This window comes from Gekko japonicus, unplaced genomic scaffold, assembly GCF_001447785.1.
Source record: "Gekko japonicus isolate JY-2015 unplaced genomic scaffold, Gekko_japonicus_V1.1 scaffold1765, whole genome shotgun sequence".
NCBI lineage: Eukaryota > Metazoa > Chordata > Lepidosauria > Squamata > Gekkonidae > Gekko > Gekko japonicus.
Genome location: NW_015165296.1, coordinates 56,119 through 69,012, shown reverse-complemented (window position 1 = coordinate 69,012; position 12,894 = coordinate 56,119). Strand labels below are relative to the sequence as shown.

Genomic DNA, 12,894 nt, shown 5'->3' with positions numbered 1-12,894 from the left:
CCCCCGGCAGCGACCTGTGCATCCTGCTAGATCGGGGTGGCCCCTCAGCTGAAATTACTATGTGAAGTATTTAATTATCTTTAAAAGGGGTCATTGCCATGTAAATGTATTGCACAGTTTTCCCTTTAAACCCACCTTATTTCTGGTGGGAACGTCTTCTCTTTTTTGTAGTAACAGATTTTATTTTTATAAAGACAAACATCACAGCGACCAAACACACAAATATGTGACACAAAAATGCATAAATGTGTTGGGGGGGGGGGTTTCAATTACAACATCAGTTTACATGCTTGAATACTTCATACCATATTTGTTTTCCATGTTCCATCTTATGTTCTTAGAAAATTCCTTTGCATACTTTTAAGTATCAAGTTTTTATAATCTGAAAGGTTATACATCTGTATACTTTATCTATTATATTCTTCAGTTCATTTCAAAATCTAAAACCATGTAATTTCACACGCGCACAAGCATTTACACAGGTATCTAAATAACAGGGGATTTCATGACCTCATCAGGTTACCTATTTCTAATGTTTCAACTCATTTATATAATTTTGAATTTCTGGTCGGAACTTCTGGATTTGACAGGTAGTGGGAGTGATACCGGAAATGTCTTTGACAATTCTCTCATCTCCGCTTCTTCCTCCAGATTTAAGGTTTTGTTTTAGTCTAGTCTCTCTCTTCCCCCCCCCCCACCGATCTTATGTTTTGTGACTCACCAGGTCTGTGCATTTCTAGCTGCCTTTCAGGCACTTCACCTTCGCTCTATTAGCAGATAAGGCAGCTAGCTCCGAGTTTGCCCAGGCCTCCCGCACGAAGGGTTGTCTGAAGGTCTAACGGAGCGGTTGTCTCTCTTGGCCGTCTGCCAAATGGCGCACAGCTCACCCCCGGCCTAGCCCCCTTTACGAGACAGATGCCTATCTGAAGCCCAGGGCCTTAACTGCCAGTATTCCCTCGTAGGCTCTTAACCACTTAGCTTTCTTGCTTGGCCTCAAATCATGTTTGACACTTCGTTTAAAGCCCAAGGTGCTCAAAAACAAAATGGTCCTGGCTCCCCCCCCCAAAGAAAACACCTAGCAGAGAGGCATTCCATCTCTGCCTTGTCTGTTGTTGTTTTTGTTTGTGTGGTGCACGCATAGCAACCCAAATGGGCCAGAGGCCGGAAGCAGCTTCCCGTTTCTTCTTTTCCTAGCTGCCGCCACCGTCGTGTTACTGTTCGGTTAATAATCACTGCGATTCGGCAAAGACGAAAACTCGTCCTTCGCAGCCGCAGATACGTACTGTGGGTTTCAGGATTCCTCCATGTCGCTTTGGACTTTGAGCGATGTCTGGAAAGAGCTCGTTCCAACAGTGTGTCTTTCCAAAGCTCTGCACAAGCCTCGATTAATAAATTGCTGCAAGATTTCCCTGTGCAAAAAGGCACGGAGCGTTAGATTTTGTTTAAAGAAGCTTCCTGACCTTTCAAGTTCTACCGGCCTCACTCTATATACTTTCTTCCGCACATGCTCTTCTCTACAGTTTGGTGTAGTGGTTAAGAGCGTGGACTCTAATCTGGGAGAACTGGGTTTGATTCCCCACTTCTCCACATGCAGCTGCTGGCGTGACCTTGGGTCAGTCATTCTTTCACAGCTGTTCTCTCTGGGCAGTTCTCTCAGAGCTCTCTCAGCTCCACCTACCTCACCGGGTGTCTGTTGTGGGGAGGGGAAGGAGATCGTAAGCCGCTCTGAGACTCCTTCAGGTAGTGAAGGGCGGGGTATATATCCAATCTCCTCCTCCCCCCCTCCTCCTCCTTCTTTGGTGTAGCGGCAGTTTGGTGTAGTGGTTAAGTGTCCGGACTCTAATCTGGGAGAACCGGGTTTGAATCCCCACTCCTCCACTTGCAGATGCTGGATGACCTTGGGCAAGCCATAGTCCTGTCAGAGCTGTTCTCTCAAGGACAGTTCTGGAAAGAGCTCTCTCAGCCCTGCCTACCTCACAGGGTGTCTGTTGTGGGGAGGGGAGGGGAAGGGAAAGGAGTTTGTAAGCCGCTCTCAGACTCCTTCAGGTAGTGAAGGGCGGGGTATATATCCAATCTCCTCCTCCTCCTCTTCCTCCTTCTTCTGATTCTTCTTCTGATTCTTCTTCTGATTCTTCTTTCTTCCTGATTCTTCAGTTTCTACAAGCCTGTAATCTCTCATGCACATGCTCTTCTCTCCTCCTTCGTCCTTGCTCTCCATCTCTAGGCATCCTTTCTTCACTGCAGTTCCTCTTGGGGGAGATACCTGTACATGGACTGTGCTCCCAAGAGTTTGCCAATTCTTCTGGGATCTTCCTGGAAATGTGGGGGGGGGGCAGGGCAGAGCCTAGGAACGGAGAAGTTTGTGGAGTGGAGGGGGGCCCGTTGGGGTAAAATGCCACAGAGCCCCACCCTCTGTATGCGCTATTTTCTCCAGAGGAACTGAGCTCTGTGGTCTGGAGGTTGGGTTGCCGACTCTGGGGATGGGGAAGCATCATCCTTCGTCAAACCGGGGGCCCAAGATTACCTGCACATATGGCACATGTGAAAGGGATCGGGGTGTTCTGGTCGATCAGAAGCTAAACATGAGCCTGCAGTGCGATGTGGCTGCGGAGAAAGCTAATGCAATCTTAGGGTGCCTTAACAGAAGCCTCGTGTCCAGATCATGTTGACAAGCTTGAGCGTGTCCAGAAGAGGGCAACCAGGACGGTGAAAGGGTTGGGATCCAAGTCTTATGAGGAAAGGCTGAAGGAGTTGGGTCTGTTTAGCCTGGGAAAGAGAAGGCTTAGAGGGGACATGATTGCAGTCTTCAAGTATTTGAAGGGCTGTCATGTAGAAGATGGAGCAGATCTATTCTCTCTTGCTCCGGATTGCAAGACTAGATCGAATGGGTGGAAATTACAAGGGAGTCGATACCGGCTAAATTTCAGGAGAGACTTCCTAACTGTAAGAGTGGTTGAGCAGTGGAACAGTCTGCCTCGGGAGGTGGTGGATGCTCCTTCGCTGGATGTTTTCAAGTGGAGGCTGGATGACCATCTTTCGGGTATGTTGTAGGGCTGTCTTTAGGCTATGCTCCTGCAGAGTGCAGGGGGTCGGGCTAGATAGTCTGCAAGTTCCCTTCCAACTCTAACATTCTATGATTCTGTGATTCTAGGACTCGGATGCTTACATTGTGGGAGAGCATTCATGCAACTCTTTTAAGCCCCTTCAGAAGTATCTATTTGGGAGCCCGATACTCCCTTGCTGGCAGTCCGTCACAGTTTCTTGCTTTTGTTTTGCTCTGTCTCTTTTGCCTCTGGTTCCTTTGATTCATTTGCTCCTTTCCACTGTGGAAGGGAGCGGTCGAATCTGATAAAGACACACATTGCGATAGCACTCCCAAGTTCAGGCCGGCTGGTTAAGCTGCAGCCTGTGTTTCGTCCAAACATGTTATTGGAGGTATTAAAGGGAGAAAAACATTAAACAGTCTTCCCTCTAGACCACCTCCCGTGGCAACGTGAATGCATCTATACTAAATAATAAGGATATCACTGAATGCCGGAGTGCAGAGATTAGTTTTCACCTCTTGTCTCCCTGGAATACTGTCCTCAGTGCAGTCTGCAGTAGGACTGAAAGCAAATTCTGTAATACTTCTCAGTCTGTTAAGAGCATTTCAATCTCTCCCTTCCTGCCTTTCGGAGAGGGGCTGTGGGTCAGAGCATCTGCTTGACACGCAGAAGGCCCCGGGTTCAATCCCCGGCATCTCCAGTTAAAGAACCAGGCAGTAGGTGATGGGAAAGACCTGCGCCTGAGACCCTGGCTCAGTGGCCAGGCATCTGCTTGACATGTAGAAGGTCCCAGGTTCAATCCCCGGCATCTCCAGTTAAAGGACCAGGCAGTAGGTGATGGGAAAGACCTTGATTTGGGACCCTGGCTCACTGGTAGATCATCTGCTTGGCATGCAGAAGGTCCCTGGTTCAATCCCCAGTATCTCCAGGTAAAAGGACCAGGCAGTAGATGATGGGAAAGAACTTAATCTGAGACCCTGGAGAGCCGCTGCCAGTCTGACTAGACAAGACTGACCTTGAGGGACGGATGGTCTGATGCGGTATAAGGCAGTTTCACACCTTCCTTACAATAATCCTGGGATGTGGGTTAGACTGAGAGTATGTGACTGGTCCGAGGCTGCCCAGCAAGGTTGGTGTTACAGTGGGGATTCAAACCCTGGTCTCTGAGATCCAAGTGCACCACTCCGGCCTGGTGCAAAGTTTTAGCCCAGCCTGCCTTAACTTGCTGCTCGCAGTCAGCCTCAAGCCAAACTTGGCTGTGTGGCCCACTAAACCACGGGCTGTAGTCTACTCCATTCGAGCCCACGTAGGACTCTCAAGTGCTCTGAACAGATCCGAGGCCAAAGGTCCAGGACCTGGGAGATCTGGGTTCAGATCCCCGCTCTGCCATGGAAGCTCTCTGGTTTTCCTTGGGCTAGTCCTGCTCTCTCAGCCAGGTTTGCAGGGAGGCGAGAACGGGCAACACAGAATGATGTACACCGCACAGCTCCTTGGATGGGCGGGATAAAAATACAGCATTACTAAGAGTCAGTTCGGTGTAGTGGTTAGGAGCAGCAGACTGTAATCTGGGGAGCCGGGTTTGATTCCCCCACTCCTCCACATGCAGCCAGCTGGGTGACCTTGGGTCAGTCACAGTTCTCTCAGAGCTGTTCTCTCTAGAGCAGTCCTTGAAAGAGCTCTCTCAGCCCCATCCACCTCACAGGGTGTCTGTTGTGGGGAGAGAAAGGGAAGGAGATTGTAAGCCGCTCTGGAACTCCTTCGGGTACTGAAAAGTGGGGTATAAAAACCAACTCTTCTTCTTACTCCTCCAGTTGGGTGTAGTGGTTCGGAGTGCAGACTCTAATCTGGGAGAACCAGGTTTGATTCCCCACTCCTCCTCCTCCATATGCATCCAGCTGGGTGACCTTGGGTCAGTTACAAGTCCTCTCAGAGCTGTTCTCTCAGCAGCAGTTCTGAAAGAGCTCTCTCAGCCCCACCTACCTCACAGGGTGTCCGTTGTGGGGAGAGGAAGGGAAAGGAGATTGTAAGCCGCTCTGAGATTCCGAGTGAAGGGCAGGGAATAAATCCACTTCTTCTCCTTCTCCTTCTTGACATTTAGACACTTAAATCACCACCACCACCCTGCAACATCTGAAAATATTTTCGGTTGCCTGACATCTTGCGTCATGCTAGGTTGTATAGCCAGCGTTTAACAGATAACAATATCTGCCACCAGCACGTTTCCCCCCACCAAACTCCTGAAGAGCCGCTTTACCTTTGTAGGAAAACAACATTCTTCCTTCCGAATAACCGTGTCAGTTTCCACCGCACGGCTCCCGTTTCCTTCTGACCTGCCAACACACGATGAATTAACTTGGAGGATGTAATCCTCAGACAAGGCCAGAGCTGCCCTTGAAAGAGTCACCCCCGGCCAACGGCAGCAGCCCCTCTCGCCTCCCCGGCTTGGATGATGTTTCATTGCCCCATTCTTCTGCACTGGGCACAGGTGGGACAATAAAACCTCTTCGGAGCCGTACCTTGGCAAGAGCCTGCGGGCAGCGCTCCAGAGGTCAGGTTTATTAGATAACCCTTTTAGCTCTGCTCTACGCAAGCAATCAAGGAGGACAGATGCCCTTCCGCCGAGCAGCTGCGCGGAGGTGGCGAGATCAAACTCGCCAGCTCCCCTTTTCCCTTAAGTGCCTCCCGCAGAGCGAAAAGGAAAGAGACGAGGTGCGAGACGGGAGAGGCGCGAGGTCCCGTCCATTATAAATCCCGCATCACTTTGTATGTCCATCTGCGACTCAGAAGTAGCGCCCGCTTGTCCTTGGAGGAGCGTCCCTCAAAGGTTTCTCCTGCTTTGGACACTGCAATCCTATGCCTGTTTTCTCAGAAGCGAGCCCCACTCGGTACAGGGGGGTTCATATCCTGGTAACAGGATTGGAGCTTTAGTTTTTGTTCCTGATGCCTCTCATAGGCAGAGTTAAGGATCCATAAGGTCCTGCCGGAATCAACCCCATTTCCTTCATTTGAATTTAGCTAATTTGTCGCCACGTGTGTGTTAAGGGCCGTCAAGTCGTTTCGGACTTATGGCGACCCTATGAATTAATGACCTCCTAAACACCCTATTGTTAACAGCCTGGTTCAAGTCTTGCAAACCGAGGGCCGAGTCCATCCATCTCGTATTCCTAGCATTATTGTCTCTCCCAGTGAGTCTTGTCTTCTCATGATATGACCAAAGCACAGCAGTCTCAGTTGAGTCATTTTAGCTTTTAGGGACAGTTCAGGCTTGATTTGAATCAGAACTCACTTATTGTCTCTTTGGTGGTCTGTGTGACCACCTCTCATCTCTTTTTTTCTCATTTTCTGACCTCGCTGGTAGACCTCCTGATGGCACCTGGGTTTAAGCCACTGTGTGACACAGAGTGTTGGAGAGGATGGGCCATTGGCCTGATCCAGCATGGCTTCTCTTATGTTCTTATGTCTGGGGCAGTGACGCTCTATCTTCTTGGTGCTTGGGGGGCAACAGTGGGAGGGCTTCTGGAGTTCTGGCCCCGCTGGTGGACCTCCTGATGGCACCAGGGTTTGGGCCACTGTGTGACACAGAATGTTGGAGAGGATGGGCCATTGGCCTGATCCAGCATGACTTCTCTTATGTTCTTATGTCTGGGGCAGTGATGCTCTGTCTTCTTGGTGCTGGGGGGGGCAATAGAGGGAGGGCTTCTGGAGTTCTGGCCCCGCTGCTGGACCTCCTGATGGCACCTGTGTTTTTGGCCACTGCGTGACACAGAGTGTTGGAGAGGATGGGCCATTGGCCTGATCCAGCATGGCTTCTCTTATGTTCTTATGTCTGGGGCAGTGATGCTCTGTATTCCTGGTGCTTGGCGGGCAACAGTGGGAGGGCTTCTGGAGTTCTGGCCCCACTGGTGGACCTCCTGATGGCACCAGGGTTTTTGGCCACTGTGTGACACAGAGTGTTGGAGAGGATGGGCCATTGGCCTGATCCAGCATGGCTTCTCTTATGTCCTTATGTCTGGGGCAGTGACACTCTATCTTCTTGGTGCTTGGGGGGCAACAGTGGGAGGGCTTCTGGAGTTCTGGCCCCGCTGGTGGACCTCCTGATGGCACCTGGGTTTGGGCCACTGTGTGACACAGAATGTTGGAGAGGATGGGCCACTGGCCTGGTCCAGCATGGATGGCTTCTCTTACATTCTTATGGGAAAGCTTTCTATATAGATATGGGGAAGGGGCTGTGTTTGGCGTTCGGTATAACAAGTGCAGTTCAGAGAAGAACGCCCCTTAATATTGATGAAAAATATAGTGACCCAAATCAGTATCGCTTTTCTAGGATCAGGGGCCCCTCCTGTTCCCCAGCCCCCCTCGCTAACCCCCTATGACTTTGTTTATGGAAAGGTGCTGTGTGAAATCCCCACTGTCTGTTCTGCTCACCAGTTTGAGTCTGTCCATCATCTCGTGCCCAGAGCGCTCGAGATATAACGTTGTCCTTGTCTGTGTGCAGAAGGAAGCCGAGGCCAAGGAACGGTCCGTGTTTGATATTCCGATCTTCACAGAGGAGTTCCTGAACCACAGTAAAGGTAAGCAGAATACAGAAGATGATCCGAGAGGGAGAGGGAGGAAAGCACTTCCGCTGAAATTATTGTTTTACTTATTTTTGGAAGACATTCCTGTCCTTTTCCCTATTTACTGAGAGCACGGCTTGTCTTTCGAGAGAGCCAGTGTGTGTCGTATAGCCTGGAGAGCCTAACATTTTCTTGCAGTCAGACGTTCTAGCTCTTTTTTAGCGTTATGCACCACTAGGTGGCGAGGTAGACTTTTGTGTTTTAAGGCAAGAGACATTTCAGAGGTTGTTTGCCATTGCCTACCTCTTCCTCATCTGACACTCTTAACCGCTAGAGCCAGCGGGGTGTAGCAGTTAAGAGTGTCGGGCAAGGATCTGAGAGACCCAGGTTCTAATCTGCCTGCTGCCATGACTGGGCGACCTTGGGGCAGTCACCGCATTTTCGGCCTAGCCTGCCTCACAGGGCTGTTGTGAGAGTCAGAAGGGGAAGAAGAGAAGAGGAAGAGAAGAGATTGGATTTATACCCCGCTCTTCACTGGGAGTCTCAGAGCGGTTTACAATCTCCTTTCCCTCCCCCTCCCCACAACAGGCACCCTGCGAGGTAGGCGGGGCTGAGAACTGCCCTTAACAGCTCTGACAGAACTGTGGCTTGCCCAAGGTCATCCAGCAGCTGCAAGTGGAGGAGTGGGGAATCAAACCTGGGTCTCCCAGATTAGAGGTATAATCCATCAGAAGAAAATGATGACAGTTTTTTTTTTTTAAACCTCACTAGACTGTCATTAAGATCAGACCCCAGAGTTCTTCTGAATCCACAGAGCTCTAAGCTTATGCTGGAAATCTGGGAGAACCGGGGTTTGAGTCCCCACTCCTCCACTTGCACCTGGCTGGATGACCTTGGACAAGCCGTAGTTCTGATAAGAGCTGTCCTTGAAACAGAGCAGTTTCTGTCAAGAGCTCTCTCAGCCCCACCGACCTCACCGGGTGTCTGTTGTGGGGAGGGGAAGGGAAAGGAGTCTGTAAGCCGCTCTGAGACACCTTTGGGTAGTGAAGGGCAGGGGATAAATCCAATCTCCTCCTCCTCTTCTTCTTCTCTCAAGGCTGAATCTTGGCATTGCCAAAAAAGGGCCCTATCCCACGTCCCGTCCCCCCCGCTTTACTTGAGACTGGGGAGGACCACAAGAAGGGCCGGGCACATTCACACGGTTCTTGAGAGGTCCCGGGGCTTCAGACGATAACAATCCAAACGAGCCCTTTGAGTGGTTTTTGGGATGCCTGAACCTTGTGCTCCGAAGCATCGACTGGTGCTCTTTAGGAGCCCCACATTCGCTTCTGCACAGAGATCGAAACACAGGATTCTTGTCTCTCTCAAGCGCAAGGTGGAGCGTCTGCTCTGGTGGTCCGTGGGTGTCGAGACCCCTCTAGCCTCCGATGCTGGTGCAGGAGGAGGGGTTGGGCCCCCGTGCCGGGATCTCTGCCTCCTGCGCAAGAGACTTCTGAAGGAGCGAGCGTTGTCCCCTTATGCTGCACCCTAGCAGCATGGCTGCACGCTCCCAACGCCCACCAGGATCCGTAGCAAGAGGGGCATCCCCTTCCCTGTAGCAGCCATGCCTGGGTCAGGATCCCACTGTGGTTCATGCGGTTCCAGCAGCCACACGTGCCTCTGCGGTGATAACCCAGGGACTGGATCAGGCCGTCCAAGGAACGTCTGTTTAATGAGCCTCTTGTGGAGTCAGTGTCAAGAATAGGGAGGCATTTCAGGAGTCACGCAGATGAGAGCAGTTTCTGTCAAGAGCTCTCTCAGCCCCACCTACCTCACAGGGTGCCTGTGGTGGGGAGGGGAAGGGAAAGGAGTTTGTAAGCCGCTCTGAGACACCTATGGGTAGTGAAGGGTGGGGTATAAATCCAATCTCTTCTTCTTCTGCCAGCAGCCACACGTGCCCCTGCTGTGATAACCCAGGGCCTGGATCAGGCCGTCCAAGGAACGTCGGTTTAATGAGCCTCTTGTGGAGTCAGTGTCAAGAATAGGGAGGCATTTCAGGAGTTGCGCAGATGATAATGGATTCCTGGGCAACGGTGGTAAAAGCGAAGGATGGCAGAGGGCCATCAGCTTGCTTTGTGCTCTTTGTCAAAAGAGGTCTCCACCGTGTTCCAGCTTACATTTTTTTGCGCAGCTGCTTTGGTCGAAGCACGTTCCAGGTCTTGATCTTTTTTTCGTTCCAGAGGAGCTTGGACTGGGCACCGTTCAACCTCTTTTAAGGCTGTTTTCTTTGTATTTGTCATATTGTTTTGGAAGGATGGGCCTTTCCCAGTTTGGTAGCAAACAGTGCTTGGTTCAGACCTGGTGGCAAACCGCAGTTTGCGCCTCACTGTAAGAGTCTTCTCCCTCCCTCCTTCCCCCTCCTTGGACGTGGCCCACTGATTAGAGATCTCCTGACAATCCATAGTTTGCCCTTCCGATCGATCCAGTGCACTGTGGTTTGCATTTCCCCCGTGAACCAGGAATCCAAACTGGGAATAAACTTGATTTGGAAATACAGTTTTCAGAGCAAATGCAAACCCTAACAAGCTGGTTCCTACAGAAGGGCAGGCAGTGGTTTATGTTTCCTAAATAGCTGCCCGTGCCCAAAAAGAAGATTTTTTTGGGGGGGGTACGCAATGTGCAAACCCAAGGATACTCCCCAACCTGAGATTAATTCCTGTGGTGGCAAACTGAGGCATGCTGTTATGCTGGAACAGAAACAGTATTCCTTAGGACACAAACCGCCTTTGTTACAGCTGTCAAAATATTTTTCCCACTGGAGGAAGCCAGTGTGGTATAGTGGTTAGAGTGTTGGACTAAGTTTTGGGAGTCCCAGGTTTGAATCCCTACTTGGGCCATGGAAGCTGGCTGAGTGATCTTGGGCCAGTCACAGGCCCACAGCCTCGCCTACCTCACAGGGTTATAGTGAGGATAAAACAGAGGAGAGGGGAACTACGTAATGCCGCTTTGGGTCCTTACTGGAGAAAGGCAGGGTATAAATAAAGGAAATAAATATATCACCGTCAGTTGCCTTTGCATTGCTGCGGAATTCCTAACACTAAATGACTGTGGGTTGATACCCCTCCCTTCACTCGGAGTCTCAGAGCGGCTCACAATCACTTTTCCCTTCCCCTCCCCACAACGAGACACCCTGTGAGGTAGGTGGGGCCGAGAGAGCTCTTTCCAGAACTGCTCTTGAGCGAGCAGCTCGGAGAGAACTGTGACTGACCCAAGGTCACACCAGCAGCTGCATGTGGAAGCATGGGGAATCAAACCCTGTTCTCCCAGATTAGAGTCTGCCGCTTTTAAACACTACACCAAAACAGACCGAAATATTCTTCGTATCCAGTTGTGGGTCTCTTAGAAGGCTTGTTTGTCCGTCTGTCCGTCCGTCCCCCCCTCCCATCCTTCCCTGTTGGTGGCCGACAGCGCGGGAAGCGGAACTCCGTCAGCTGCGCAAGTCCAACATGGAGTTTGAGGAGAGGAACGCCGCCCTGCAGAAGCACGTGGAGAGCATGCGCACGGCGGTGGAGAAGCTGGAGGTGGACGTGATCCAGGAGCGCGGCCGCAACACTGTGCTGCAGCAGCATCTGGAAACCCTGCGGCAGGCCCTCACCAGCAGCTTTGCCGGAGTCCCGTTGCCAGGTAAAAAGGACTTACGGTACGGTGATTCTCTTCCTGTCTCTCAGCCCTAATGTCTGGACACTGAGTGTACTTCAGAGTAGACAGCCCGTGATTGCTGTATACCTGTCTTGGGAGTTTCTACTGGGTTTAATGTTTAAAAAAAAAATCATTTGACTTGGAAGCACAGAAGCTTTTCACAGTATCCCCGATCCTCCGCGTTTCCCAGTTCAGGGGAAAAAATGCTGTTCAAACAAATGACAAAGGTGACCTGATCCCAATGGAAACAAGAGAAAGAAATTTTACTTACAAAAATAGGAGCACATTTTATTTATTTATTTATTTATTTCTTTAAACTTCTACCCCGCCCTCCCCACGGATGGGCTCAGGTCGGCTAACAAACAGGGGCACCGTGTGCCAATACATAAAACCGAATAAAACAAGATACAACAGAATAAATATCGAAATTACATAAAGCGCTCAATGCTGTTGTTCTTAAATTAAGACAAGACGGTGTTCAGTAGATGTTGCCTACAACGGTACCGATCCGCCGCGCCACTGAAGTGCGATCGTCCCAGGGCCACTCCGTTCCCAGTTATCAGCTGGGTTCGTTGGTGATGGTGGTAGTGGCGGCTCCTAGTCGAAAGCCTGGCGGAAGAGCTCCGTCTTGCAGGCCCTGCAGAACTGTACAAGGTCCGGGAGCTCATTCCACCAGGTAGGAGCTGCCACTGAGTAGGCCCTGGCCCTGGTTGCAGCAAGCCAGGCCTCCCTGGGGCCTGGAATCACTAGGCGATGTTGTGCCCCAGACCGTAGTGGGGTATATTCGGGGAAAGGCGGTCCCTCAGGTATGTCGGACACTAGTCATATAGGGCTTTAAAGGTAAGAACCAGCACATCTTACATGACCTCACGTTTAAATTATTGTGAACAGATTTACTTTGAAAAATGTTAACTTGCTACAGCTCCAAAAGCCCAGGTAAGAGAGAGAGGAGAAAGAGAGGTCCTATCTTATATATAAAGCTGATGGGGTGACTTCTGCCCTATGGGGTGGCAAGATGGAATGCGCTCCCTCAGCCATTGGCCCGTCGGCTGCCAGTCAGGACTACTGGTATGCCATTGGGTGGGTGGAGAGGAACGCAGCTACCCGCCTTGGCCTGCGCGCGGCTGGAACGGGCGGTGAGCGGGCATCCTTCGCCGCTGCTCCACCACCACGTGTGCCGCTCGCTCGCTTGGCCGGCTGCTGGGGAGAGGGGCTAGGCCGGCCACCTTGGCATGCCGGGCCCTCGAGCAAGCGCATGCGACACTGCACCGGGCCCCGACAGGACTCCCTCCCTCAACACCACTCCAACGCCGGGTAGGTGCGTCCCTTGTGCTCGGGGAGCCGCCGCGCTCTCCTTTGCCAGTGTGTTGGGGGGGGCCTCTGGCGGCCTCTCTCTAGGGCTCGTTACCTCTCTTCCCGCAATGAGCCTTGCGCCTAGTATATGATAAAACACAGAAGGCAAGCAAGGGCCAAAGAGGCTCAGCATCTAACCCATGAGAGGGTGGGGCCAGCAGCCAAGTGCACCCGTCGCACGCAGTGACCAGGGAGGCTCTCCACAGGCTGCCACCCGTCTGGTACAGGTTTCCTCTGGAGGGCCCAGAGCACCCATCCTTACC

General features: G+C 51.4%; 1 protein-coding gene across 5 annotated transcripts in view; it reads left to right on the top strand.

Moving 5' to 3' along the window:
• HMG20A (high mobility group 20A) overlaps positions 1-12,894 on the top strand; it is an 86,217-nt gene that overhangs the window by 68,885 nt on the left and 4,438 nt on the right. For 4 of the 5 annotated variants that reach the window (XM_015410381.1, XM_015410377.1, XM_015410379.1 and 1 more), the window contains 2 exons: positions 7,540-7,615; positions 11,048-11,263. In XM_015410381.1, the coding sequence (XP_015265867.1) occupies positions 7,540-7,615; positions 11,048-11,263 (292 nt within the window). Of the gene's footprint in view, positions 1-7,539; positions 7,616-11,047; positions 11,280-12,894 lie in introns of all 5 variants that reach the window. The other variant, XM_015410380.1, reaches the window with a different exon arrangement.